The sequence below is a fragment of the Oreochromis aureus genome, linkage group 3 (assembly GCF_013358895.1).
Source record: "Oreochromis aureus strain Israel breed Guangdong linkage group 3, ZZ_aureus, whole genome shotgun sequence".
Lineage (NCBI taxonomy): Eukaryota > Metazoa > Chordata > Actinopteri > Cichliformes > Cichlidae > Oreochromis > Oreochromis aureus.
The window spans coordinates 50,085,706-50,098,971 of NC_052944.1; the positions used below are offsets into that span (position 1 = coordinate 50,085,706).

Sequence of the window (13,266 nt, forward strand, 5' to 3'; positions counted from 1 at the left end):
GGAGACTACCAAAGTAAAACAGGAAGAAATGGCAACATACACACTGAGACGCAGACAGATACACAGAGGCATGACTGGATACTTATGTTAGGGTCACTGACTCAGTGTTTTTTGTCTTTTGGTTCTTTGAGTTTTGTTTTTCATTATGTTCTCTGTGTATTTTGTATTTCCTTGGTTAGTTCACTTATGCTCATGAGTTCATTCAGTATTTCTAGTTGTGATCTTAGTTTGGAGAAGAGGCGTAGGGGCACGATCCAACAAACAGGACACAGACAAGACCAAAACTCGAACCGGTTCAAATCCATTCATCACTAATTTGATTTTTCACTTTCACTATGAGACTTTAACCTCTGAAAATCTCCTGATCAGTAAAGTGTTCCAGTCCAAACTCTGCAGTGTTTTTAATATTATCTCTGACAGAATCTAAAATCAGCTTTTGGTCAGGAAATAACTTTTGCACTTTCACCATTCTGGATCCTTTTGTGTCTTGCAAAAACGTTAATGTTATTCCCACTTTCGATTTTACTGTCTACCTCTGATTCACCACGTCTCTGTGACTGAGACCCTTTTCACTTTACACTTTTGTTGTTTATTCTCAGTGTTCTTCCTCTTTACAGAATATAGCAATAATTTAGAAAGTCTTCATACATCACAACACCCTCCCACCTCACTCGACAACCTGCAAACCTCTAAAGAACACAGAAAAGGCCCTACAAACACAAAAAAGACAATTTGCCCATGCTGCAGCTGAGTCTAAATACATCTTCACACATCTGCTAACAGACATGTACCTGGACATGCTCAGACTGGAATGTAACCAGTATCAGTGATGTAAACAACAGTCACATCTAGTGTTCAGATTCTGGTATTGCTTCGCAAAGCATGAGATACAATGAACCTGTCAGTTTCACCTCTCACATTTGGCTCTTTAAAGGGTCTATAACATTAATATAATGAATAAAAAGCTGTTGGCCCACATGCATGAGGAATAGTCAACATTTGCAGATTAGGATAAAAACACCCAAATAGCCTTTGTACAAAATGTGTTTATAAATTAGTTACTAGATTCTAAAAAGACAAATTTCAAATCCTCTATAGCACTGGGAAATGAGAGGGTAGTTAATGATAATGTAACCTGGTATTTACAGTTCCAAAAATTTATAAAAACTTGGGTTATTTAGACCAAAATACTCAATTTTGCTCTACATGGGCCTGATATCCACTTACGAGGACATTATACTGCTACTGTTCTATCAAAATTTTAAACGAATATCCTCATATGTGGCTCTTATTTTTCTTAAAAACAAAAATAAGGTAAAAAAAAAAAATCTGGTAATTCTTTGTTTTTACATTCATTGGGCCCAAATATGCCCAAATATCAAAGAGAAATTAAAAATGCATGTTGTGGAAGAGTTCGGGTCTTAGGAGGTTAAACATAAAATGTCGAATACAGATCAAGTAAATAAGTATCAAGATGTTACAGCAAGCACAGATGGAGCGAAATCTACATAATTAGCTTTTTCAATGTAATCTAATTTTTATTTAATTAAAATTTAGATCCTAGTGAATCTACTAAAAGAAAAAAATTAAACAACACAATTTAATGTTCCAGAAAGTTTTACGTGTGGTTAGATTGCTTCATATTTTTTGTGTGGATTAGTTACACACAAATGATTGTACACATTTCTAAAGCTCAGTTTATACTTGCAGATCACATTGTATGCATTTTAACCTTTTTAAAACATATTTCTCTTCATATGTTCCTCCTGGTCACAGGGACAACTAACAGATTTTGAGCGTGTGATTAAAGACAAGGAGCCACAGCGTCTTTAACGAGAAGTTGAGATAAGTATTCTGGAGCTGGACCATTTAGTGCTCTGTATGTAAGTAAGAAAATCTCAAATTAGGCTTTAAAATCTACTGGGAGCTAATGTAAAGGGAATAAGTTGAGTTAGAGTGTGGCCGCAGCATTTTGTATGGCTTGGAGACATGAAACGGGTGATTTCTCTAAGCAAGTAAAAATGTATTTACAATAATCTAAAGACGATGACGAAATTAATGAAAACATTTTTTCTAGTTCAGAGGAGAAGACTATAGCTCACAATGTGGAATGGTTTTTTAAATGAAAGAAAGATCATTCAGATCAATTTTATATGTGAGTCGAAGTTCAGCGAGAAATCAAATATTACACCAGCACTGGTCTTTGAAGATGAGAAAAAAGGAAGCAATCACTTGACTGACTCTTGAATGTGCACAACAATTAGCTATAATCATGGCCTCAGTCTTGTTGGAGGTTAAAACAAAGCCACTATTGGAGAACCAGTCACTAATCTGGAAAATTAGTCTAGGGTGGACAGCCAATGCAGCTGGCGAACTTTAAAAGACATGTACAGAAAGACATTTACAGCTGAATGTTATCGGCATAGAAATATTAATAAATGCCAGAAATAGAATGAGTGATGCCAGGTAAAGGACTGAAGGCGGATGTAAAAGAAAAATAGCAATGGCTCGAGAATTGAACCTCAGGTTAGAAAGGCTCCATAAAAAGACAGAGAAACAACAAAGAAAGTTACTTCAGATAAACAGGCAGAAAACCAGGCTAGTGCTGAGTCAGAGATACTTTAAGCCTATTAGCCTATTTATAAATTAACTGGGAGGCAGAGCCTTCAGTTTTCAGGCCCCTCTTCTGTGGAACCAGCTTCCAGTTTTTATTCAGGAGACAGACACTATCTCTACTTTTAAGATTAGGCTTAAAACTTTCCTTTTTGCTAAAGCATATAGTTAGGGCTGGACCAGGTGACCCTGAATCCTCCCTTAGTTATGCTGCAATAGACGTAGGCTGCCGGGGAGTATTTCTTCTTCAGTCACCTTTCTCACTCACTATGTGTTAATAAACCTCTCTGCACTGAGTCATACTTGTTATTAATCTCGAGCTCTCTTCCACAGCATGTCCTTGTCCTGTCTTTCTCACATAACCCCAACCAACCCCTCCCTGAGCATTGTTCTGCCTGAGGTTTCTTCCTCTTCCTCTTAAACTCAATTAGGTATAAACTTACTGTCATCCAAACTGTGTGTGATTCTAAGTACATGTCCTTTTATCAATTATATATAATAACTAAATTATGAAAAGAGTTGAACAAGTTCACAGATTCTGCTTCAATTTGTAACTGCTGTGCTCTCAGAGATGGCCCCACAGTATGCTATAGAGAGGTTTATTTGTATTGTAATTCTTTCTATTGAATTTGTATTGAAATCTATAAAAAAAAAATCTTGTTTCATCCCTATCCTAATGAGGACAAACGTGATATTTCTCTTAGTATTTACTTTGGCTGTATGTTTGGGGTTGTTATCCTGCTGCAGAATAATTGGGGGCCAATAAACAATCATTCATATGTCTGAAAGCATTCTTTGTTTACAGCATTTTTTCACACCTGCTAAAAACTTTTGCACAGTACTGTATATGCACCTCAAAACAAACAAACAAACAAGCAAACAAAAAATAATGCAGAGACATGCTTGCTTGAAGCTTTATTGTTGCAAATAATAAACAAGAGGAAAGAAGAAGTTTTCTTTGCAGAGAAAAAAAAATCACTACCAGACCTTTGGTAACTAGCCTGCTCTTATTAAAGACAGGACTGCTTTAAAGGCTGCCTCATGGACAGCCCAGCTTGTGTTGGCTGGTCATTTTGTTATGACAGAGAGAGGAAAAATATAATGCTCCAAAACGAAATGAAGTAAGAGCGAGCAAAACACAAACACCATCATATATCAGTGTGTGTTTTATGGGAATTTCATGCTCCAGTGTCAGTCCAAGAATGATCAGATTTTCTTGGCGCAGACAGATGGCAGATGAGCATCACACCACATATCATCCCAGCACTTGAAAACTGAAAGGTTCAAAAGTAGAAATCAGTAAAATTCTACACAAATCAAAGCCCAAACACTTGTTAACAAGCTGTTATTAGTTGTATCTTTGATCACAGAAACTATTCACACACATTAAGAATTCATATTAATAATTGTGTTCTAATTTACCTTTATCAACCACTCACCCTCCTAGAAGGCAGAAATTGGACTTATTGGTTCAGACAGGTCAAAATGTTAAGCCTACCCAGAGTCCAAGCAGATCATCTGACTTTAAGCACATAGCTTGAAGTCTTGAAGCTGCTGTCCCTGCATTACTTGCCCCACAAATGCATATGAAAGAGCAGCGATGTTCAGAGGGATACCATGAGATATAAATCAACACACATCGTTTTTTAAAATTAATCACTGATCCCAACAAAGAGAGGAAATACCTTCAACAAGCATAAACATTTGACCACACAGCATTCAATTAATTTTCAAAAATGCACTGTGATTGATATGCTGCTAAGCTATGGTGGTGAGTTTCAAAGCAGAGCCAGGGAGAACCCAATGAGAATCAATAAGAGAATGGATAATCAAATTGGAGTTAAATTCTTATCAGTTCTCATGCCTACACCTGACAAATGATAAACAAAATACCTCTGATGCATCAGTTCCTCCAATCCAACTTTCTTTTTTGCCAGTCAGCCTCTGAATCTCACGGTACTCATTGATGTTGCGAACTGATGCAAGATGTGCCCCCATGATCAAGCAGCATTTCTTAAATGGAGAAGGAAAGCGAGCAGAGGTTTTCAAAGTAATGAGTACGTAACAGTTAAAAGAATGTGGTTTAATCGGTATTGAAGACAATACAAATAAGTTACCTCAGCATCAGCCCAACTCGCGACTGTTGAATTAAAGAAAAAGCAGCGATGACCGTACTTAGTCCAACCACCAGGACAACGAGGGGACCTCTTGACCACGTGACTCTTGGCTGGGAGCAAATGAATAGCTGTTCATGTGTCTCTGGCTGATATCTTATTTTGTATTATGTTTATTAATTATACAAACAATAACTGAAAAGTTGCACAAGTGACATTTGACACTGAAACATTAGTTAAGTGATTGACAGAGTACAGGTGTAATGAAGGCTCTACACTACAATGGCAGCTACACTTGATGATAATCACAGAGTGTGTGTCGGTGAGAATGCACAACCAAATGGTTTTTCCATTGCTTTTTTTCTTGGTGTGGTACTTAAAGGGTTAAGTATGGACTTTATAACAGCCAGACACTTGAAAACATCCTTTGTACTACAAACATCGAGGTATTTTTTTCTCTGTTAACCATGAGAATAATTATTGAAAATCTAGAAAATATTGCTCACCTGGGGGCATCAATCCCTCTACTTCATCTCTGGCCTCTGCACAGTGAAGACACGGACAAATTACCACATAAAATATTGACTTTGACCATCAGTTATCTGCATCTGATAATTATAAGAAAGGTGTACATTGTACTATTCATTTATATGTTTAATTAAAATTATATACATAATAAAAATTATACAATGATACTCACCAGCAGCCGTGGTTAGAGCCACCATTGCACAGAGAACTGCAGACACAGTTAGCATCTTCATGGTGATTTTTAGTATCTTTGAGCAAATACAAAATGAATAACAGTTTATTAAAAACAGGACAGAAAAAAAAACAGTTGAAAACTTTTTGTAGAATATTTTCTATTTCTTTTCATTATTAGCCAGAAACTACAACCACCAAGTGTGGATGCTGAGCTGCTCTAGCACCAGCATTTACATGTTTATTATATTTACATATAAGTTTAACAGGAATGTAACATTGAAAATACTAACACATATATTTTTTTCAGTCATACCTGCCAAACCTTCATCACATTTCTTTCTTTTCCAACCAAAACCAGAATAATTTCCTCATACCTAATTTGATTTCCTACTTACTTAATTTCACATACTGACTGAACCTCAACAGAGGTTTTATGAACACAACTACAGAACAATTAGTCTTATTAACTATGTTTCGAGTTCTAATATTACAGAATAAAATATCCCTCCTGTTTAAAACAGCCAATAATGTGTTCCCGGCTCTTGAGCAGCCCATTGTGACTTTTTGGACCCATAATTGTCATTAAAAAAATGAAGCCACAACATTTACTGTAATATGGGAGTGTTTTCAGAACCATCTTCTACAAAAACCTGAGTGAGACGTCTCTGTGTCATTGACAGACTTTTCTCGTCACGTTGACACTTAGCAAAATGATGTTCTAAAAACACTATCTCACAATTATAATGATATCTGTGTCAATTTACTGAAATCTACTGCCACAATCATTTGATCCAATATTACTGTTTTTCTGATTTATTTGTAATTTTTGAGTTTTCAGTCTTTTAGTTTAGTCATTGGTTTTCCTAATTATACCCCCGGTCCCAGTGTTTTCTTATCACTGTGTCATTCCCTGTTTTCTGTCTGAGTCTGTCATGTCTCCCGTGTCTCATCGTTCTTGTGTTGTGCTTTCATGTATGTTCTCTCATGTCATCTCTCGCTCTCTCCTTCTCTCTCGTGTCCCCTTGACCCCTGTGTCACGCTCGTGTTGTCACAGTCTGTCTCACTATGTTTCCTGTTTTATTTTGACAGTCTCATGTTCCATGTGTGTTTAGTTTTGCTGCCCCTGTGGTGTCATGTTCATTTGTGTCAGCTGTGTTCCCCATGTGTTTCCACTTCCCTCATTGCCCTTCTTTGTATTTAAGTTCTCAGTCTCTCCGTGTTCCTGTTCTGAAGTTTTTCCCCACATTCCTTGTGCTTTGATCTTAGTTTAGTTTTTCTCAGTATAGGTTTTAGTCTAATCTTTGTTCTCTTCTGCCCTTGTTTTGCATATTTTTCCCAACCTCAATAAACGGCTTGTTTTTTGTTAAACCCTTTTACCTGCCTCGGTCCACTCATGACCGGTCCATTTCGGTTCACCTAATAAATACAATGTCTGCTGCCACAGCCCTTTTACACCTGCAGAGAGATCCTGTGGTAGTTCCTGTTCCTAAATTCAGTTATGGTCAGACATAAAGAAACGTGTGTATGCTTTTGAGCCTTACAGGCCACACTGAGAAGAAGATGCCATAGTAACTTTGCTCAGCTTAGTTTTTTTATCTTTTAAAACAATTCATATTCATATTTTAAGCGAGAAACTGAAGTAACTGAAATAACTGAAAGCACCTTTCCAACATCAGAAATATTGAATTTTCACACATGACCAAGAACAATGCGGAGGACAAAGCATCCTCCACTGAGGATCTAGTAGGGTCCAACAATAGGGTGGTGTCATTAATTATAAAGTGCCTCAGTTGCAGGTATCTAAAGAATTCCACATTTTGAAGGCCAAAACATTGTTGAAGCTGCTGAAAGGAAAGAAGGGTCCGGCCTCTAAACAGATCACCCAAGTTAACCAGCCCGAAATTAGACCAGACCACATATAATAAGGGCCATTCATAACAGGAGCCAGGGAGGATGTCAAATGGGCCCGACCCTCCAAAGCACGGACAGACCTCCAGGCCTTGACAGAGCATAGGATAATAGGATTGTTGGAGAGTTTTTTGACTTGACTGATCTCTTTAACACATAACAAATTAAACAGGGGACATTTGGACTGAGAGGATTCAATATCAAGCCAGATCGAGGTAGAGTCGCATCTGAGCCAGTCTGCGATCACTGTAAGATGAATAGCAAGTTGGTAAAGTCGCAGATTGGGTAAATCAGCACCTCCATCTCGACTGGACATCTGGAGTGTGGCCATTTTAAGCCTGGGCCTTCTTTTGCTCCATATAAAAGCACTTAACCAACCCTCCAAAACCTTAATAACCTTGTTAGATAACAAGATGGGGATCATTTGCAGGATATAGCAGTCTGGGCACAATATTCATTTTCATCAGGGCCACTCTGCCAAGCCATGAAATGGGGAGGGGGGCCCAGCACTCCAGATCAGCCTTGATTGAATCGAAAAGAGGGACAAAGTTGAGCTTGAACAGCTGATGAGAAGAGGGAGAAATCCGTATCCCCAAATAAGTAAACCCAGTAGGAGACCAGTGAAATGGAAAGGGAACAGTTGAACAGTTGTAACTGTCAATAATGACCCCAGGGGGCATGGCCTCTGACTTGGCAAAGTTAATCTTATAGCCTGAAAATGCACCAAAAGATGAAATTACTTCAACAAGACGGGGGAGGGAGGTTTCAGGTCAGGATAAGAGCACCAACACATCATGTGCATATAAAGAGACTTTATGTATCTCCTCTTTAACACGAATACCAGAAATTAAAACATCCTATCTTACGGCCTGGGCTAGTGGTTCTATGTTAAACTTAAGTTTTGAAACATGTTTTGAAAACTATTACTTCTTCCCAAGGCTGCTCACTAATTTATGATAAATGAGCCATGGTAAATGATTTTCACTTGGTGGTGCTTTGTATGGCTCATGAGTGTAGCCTGTTTTAAATAAAAACCTTTACATAACAAGTTCTTTCATAGTGTGATCTTCACATGGTTTAAAGCAAAATTCACAGTATTTACTAATTTTGTCTTTGAGGATTTTCTAGCTTAGCGTAGCTATTAGCTTAGCTCTTAGTCACTTACAGCATGGCTTCTTCACCTGGCACCCCCACAATTTACATATATATAGTGATTAATTTTGGGGTAGCATGTTTTTAGGGTTTGAAAGGCACAGATATTGTTTTAAGAAAATATGTCTGATCTGTTGTGAAACTCTGGACACATATGGGATCACTTAAGGTTTTCCCTTAGGCAGCAGTTGTCCTTTATCTCTCTGAAACATTCTTTGGGTACTTTCCCAGCTGGGAATTTACTCAGGGCCTTCGTGATATGATGTTCTGCTTCCCTGGCCTCTGGCTGCTAAAAGGTTAGAGATGAAACCATAACTTTTCTGAAACAATGTCAGAACTTCAGTTTTTAAAACATGTTTTGAAAGCTGATACTTCTTCAGACTAATCAAGACTGTCTTGTAACTGGCCTTGTGCTGGCCCATGTGTGGGCCACCTCTGGCAAACCTGATCTGGGCCGCCAAAGAGCCGTCATTCTTAGTGGTATGTGGGCCATGTGTAAGCACATTGTGTGGGCCAGATCCGGGCCATACCAATTTTGCTATGTGGGAATGTATGTAATGTATATGCCAGATATGCCAGATATACATTATATCTTGATTTCACCATTATGGCTACGTTTAGGACCCTTTTGGCTAACTGTAGACACGCTTCTCAGTGCGAGAGAAACAGTCCTGCAGTTGATGATTCATGACGTTGGGCCTTGTTGTGTGTATTCATAAGAAAGGAGCAGAGGAAGTGGTCAGACTGGCCTAAGTGTGGGAGTTACCTGAATCTTTATGTTTGTATAAACATGATCCAAAGTTTTTTTCCTTTCTGGTCGCACGTGTTACATATTGTACATATTGGTAGTGTTAGTTTAATTAGTGTTAGCCTCCATAATTAGCAAGACTGTTAGCTCCCTCCATAGAAAAAAAGGTTGTGGTGTAACAGGAAAGTACTCTATGTCCAGTCAGCAGTGTGTGTGTGTCATCATTCTTTTTTCAGACCAGCATATAAATGCACAAACCCCCTCATCGTCTCCTAGCTCCACAGGTGTGTTGGATCTTATTGAAATGCAACTCTCTCAGACAGAGAAATTTGCATGAATGAGTAGTTCAAACTTGTTCTTTTTTTGATCAGGGATTGTGTATTGCTGAGAAACACTCCTAGGCTGTGTCTGGGTGGTACTTTTGAGCAGCATCCCTGCTTCTGCTTCCTCTATCCTCCATCTTTCCCATCTGCGAGTAACAATAACAATCCACGTATCACCCACTGGTCGCGTTGGTTCCTTTGGTATGTTAAAGGAGCAACAAGACTCTTCAGATCTTGTCAGTTTCATGTTGTAGCCGATGTGCAGTAACTCCTGGCCGCTTTATGTGAGATTAGCAACAATTTTAAGCAAACTTTAATTCACTTAGTTATTAGGGGGTATTGTGTTTAGAATTTTGAAGTGAAAAAATAAATGTAATCCATTTTGAAGGAGGCTATAACATATAAAGATGTGGAAAAAGTGAAACGAGAACAAGTGAATACTTTTCAGATGCATTTAAAAAAAAAACGGAGTCACGGGGATTGAAAATGAACAACAGCCTTCACAAGAAAGCCTTCAACAGTCCCATGTTTAAAATTTTGCACACTTCTTTCTTTACATCATTATTATTTCAGAAAAGTTCAGGAATATCATTCAGTGAAAGGGGAATCATTTTAGCATACATCTTGGTGTATACAGTCACGTGACGCTCTCTGAAGCTATGTGTATCTGTTTGTCCTTGGCTCCTGGAAACAGAAAAAACGAAAGACTTAGCACATATCCTCACCCCTCATGTTTATGTGTCACTCAAGGTTGTACTTTCACTTTCATTTTGACTGCACAGATTCCTGGCACAGCCTCTCTGATTGCTTTTAGATGTCATTTCACTGACAGTTTCTTTTGTTTATTTGCTTGGTAATTAAACTTGATTTTATTTATTTTATTCTAAAGAAATTTTAAAGAAAAATGGTCATATATTTAAGGAAACCTATTAAAGATTATAAATGTCAGTTAACCCATCTGTAAGTTCAAGTAAAATAATAATGATAATAATAATACTTCCATCAATTCAGTTTACAACATGGTGTATTATACATGTTAATAAAAAACACAGAGATCCTGAAAATTGTTTTCTGAAGTGCTCATTTGTTGACACAGCTGACACTGCTCTCTTCATTTCCCAGACATCGAAGATCATTGTGTACATCTAAACCTTTGATATGTTCATCATTACACATGTGGTGCACTTTGGTGCCAGTGTCCTGTCTTAATGATCACTGCATTGCTGACTTCTGTCGAATAACAGCCCTGTTTTGATGACTGGTAGTAGCAAAATTTTTGAACCTACGATTCAAACTTGCACTTGTTTTTGCTGTTCCCTCCCAGGACTCAATGTCTCCACTCAGTTTTTCCTTTTACTGTCAATCATTGCTTGTTTTTAAGCACTAATAACAACCTGTTTTTGTTTAAGCACTAAAATTTGGCAGATTGGGGGAATTTCCGCTGCTGCTGTCGGTTTCAGAACACTAGGATTTGCTACACTTTGAGTTTCAGTTCCAAAAGAAAAACAAAAAGAAAATCTGTATCAGTTTAGCTAGTTTGTAGATGTGTGTCATAGAAGCATCTGCCCGTATTTAGCAAATGATTAAAAAACTTTCAAATGTTTCCCACAAACAATCAGCTGCTGCTGGTATGAATAAAGACAAATTACTTCACCACATTTTATTAATTAATTATTTTCCCCCCTGGAAAGCTAATTCAGTGCAGGTGTGTGTTATTGTATTACATTGTTGTTGACAAATCAAAGGCAAACCAGGAGTTAGGGAGTATTCTTGCATAGGAGACTGGAGGAGCTTAATGCATTTATGTTTTCCAAAGGTAAGTTTAACTCTATGGTTCCAATGTCTGACTCAACTATAGGCTGTTGTGGTGCATTATGGGTAATGTAGGGATCAAAAACTAAAACAGGAGGACGACTGTTTTGATTTGTGGTTTTACTACAAAAGTACTAAATAAGTGTACTCACAAGTAGTGTTGGGTAAGTTACTTTAAATTAGTATCCTGCCACAAGTGCACTGTGCCACCTACCAACAGAAAGGAAAAAATAATGTGCATATTACGATGAGAGGAATCCCACGCCTGGACCATCGTCTACTGCCGCCATGATTCTAGCCTACGTCACAGCGTCACGTGCGCTTTTTACATCCAACACAAAAACTGCAGTCGTGGTGCTTTCGATTGTACTCAGAACTCGGAAATTCTGCCTTCTGAATAGGAAGATGTAGGTAACATCAGACTGCAGATGAGCTGCATACAGAGCTGGACTGGAACAAAAAATCGGCCCGGGCATTTTGACTAGAGACCGGCTCACCATTATAGGAAAAACCATAAAGCCTTTGAATGAAAACAAATGCTGTTGTGACAGTGATGTACACTGTTTTGACGGTATATATGTATCAATCTAGCAATCGTTTGTTGTAAGATTCAGATAATTATTTGTTAAAAGCTAGATATTTTAAATGAGAATAAGAAAGAAAGGTATTTCTTTGTGCCCCCCTTTCCCTGTTAATGCCCTACCTGGCCCCCCTGGCAAAAGTTTGCTAGACCCACCCCTGCACAGTTACCAGCTGTCAGCTACGTAAAAAAAAGGATCCTGGTGTTATTTGTCTCTCAGAAACAGTTCATAACTTCCCTTCAACTCATTCATGTCACCTAAAAGGTAAACCTGTTCCTCCATCACCTGTTCAGCTCTGATGATTCAGTAAGGACATCTCCTGGTTTCATCTTCATGTTTCCCTCTCACCACATATCCAAACCGATATCATGACCAGCAGCTTTACAGCTGTGGCTCCAGCAAACATCAGCTGATACTAGAAATTAATATTAAATAAATTTTAACAACAGCTGATCAAGCTTAAATGTGCTGCTGTTGTTTAGCGCGACATCTACTGGGGCCTTCTTTCTGGCGCAAAGTGGATGATAAACAAACAAGAGAGATGGGACTTGTGACAGAAAAGCCGATCAGCTGATCATTGATCAGTTTCATGATTGAAGTAGAAACAGGAGAGGGAGGGGGAGAGAATGAGAGAAGAAGAGACAGCTGCAGCGTAAAGACGCAGAATAACTCCAGCTTTGTGTCTTTTTCCATTCTAGCTGAAGTCCGGGACAAACTGTTCCTTTTCACCTCTATACAAAACGCGTAATATTTTCTTTGAATACAAGAATACGAGACCTTTCATTGTTTATACCGTTACGGAAAAAAAGAGAAAATAAAACATCGGAAACATCAAAACGAAAAATCACCACCGGCCCACCGAGTCCAGCTATGGCTACAGAAGTGTTTAGTAGTAATTTGTTTTTGTAGAGGGCTAGCAAAACAACCATTTTCGAGGGCATTGCCATATTGGAATCCCGACTTGTCTGACGAGGCTAACCTGAACGCTGTTTACTGGAGTGTGACATTATTCCCAGGTCTTTAACATGTCTCAGTATTTTTCTTTCCCTGTTTGTGTGGGAATGTGTTCATCACAATTGTTGACAGTCTGGTATAAAAAAGTCACTTTTGTTTCTGTTAAGTTTTTTCAAGTTGCTGGGGGTGTGCTCTTCCAATCTGACCATGTGCACATGTGTAAAAAAAAATCAAGTGGTGCCTTTTTATGTTCCGGCAACAATGACATCCATGAGTTATTATTCCTCCGTGAAATAGGTTTATTGGACTGGTGTTCCTACCCTTGATATGATGTGCCAACATTTGGAAACAATTTGTGC

General features: G+C 38.2%; 1 protein-coding gene and 1 long non-coding RNA gene across 2 annotated transcripts; both read right to left on the reverse strand.

The window, feature by feature from the left end:
* Nucleotides 1-3,511: 3,511 nt before the first annotated feature.
* Nucleotides 3,512-4,182, reverse strand: LOC120436490. Its single transcript, XR_005610491.1, has 2 exons — nucleotides 4,036-4,182; nucleotides 3,512-3,887 (listed from the first exon to the last, which is right to left on the reverse strand). It is a non-coding gene; the product is annotated as an uncharacterized LOC120436490 (long non-coding RNA).
* A 282-nt stretch (nucleotides 4,183-4,464) lies between these two features.
* LOC120433891 (ladderlectin-like) lies at nucleotides 4,465-5,534 on the reverse strand. Its single transcript, XM_039600884.1, has 4 exons — nucleotides 5,428-5,534; nucleotides 5,234-5,269; nucleotides 4,731-4,840; nucleotides 4,465-4,626 (listed from the first exon to the last, which is right to left on the reverse strand). Exons 1-4 carry the CDS (start codon nucleotides 5,486-5,488, stop codon nucleotides 4,465-4,467), a joined length of 369 nt encoding a protein of 122 aa, XP_039456818.1. The 5' UTR covers nucleotides 5,489-5,534.
* Nucleotides 5,535-13,266: the final 7,732 nt, after the last annotated feature.

What these genes read in the sequence shown, in the direction of transcription:
- LOC120433891 (XM_039600884.1), bottom strand. Translation starts at nt 5,488, where the DNA reads ATGAAGATGCTAACTGTGTCTGCAGTTCTCTGTGCAATGGTGGCTCTA. An exon ending in AGAGGGATTGATGCCCCCAG is followed by an intron (nt 4,841 to 5,233) that starts GTGAGCAATATT and finishes ATTTGCTCCCAG; the next exon opens with CCAAGAGTCACGTGGTCAAG. An exon ending in CGAGTTGGGCTGATGCTGAG is followed by an intron (nt 4,627 to 4,730) that starts GTAACTTATTTG and finishes TCTCCATTTAAG; the next exon opens with AAATGCTGCTTGATCATGGG.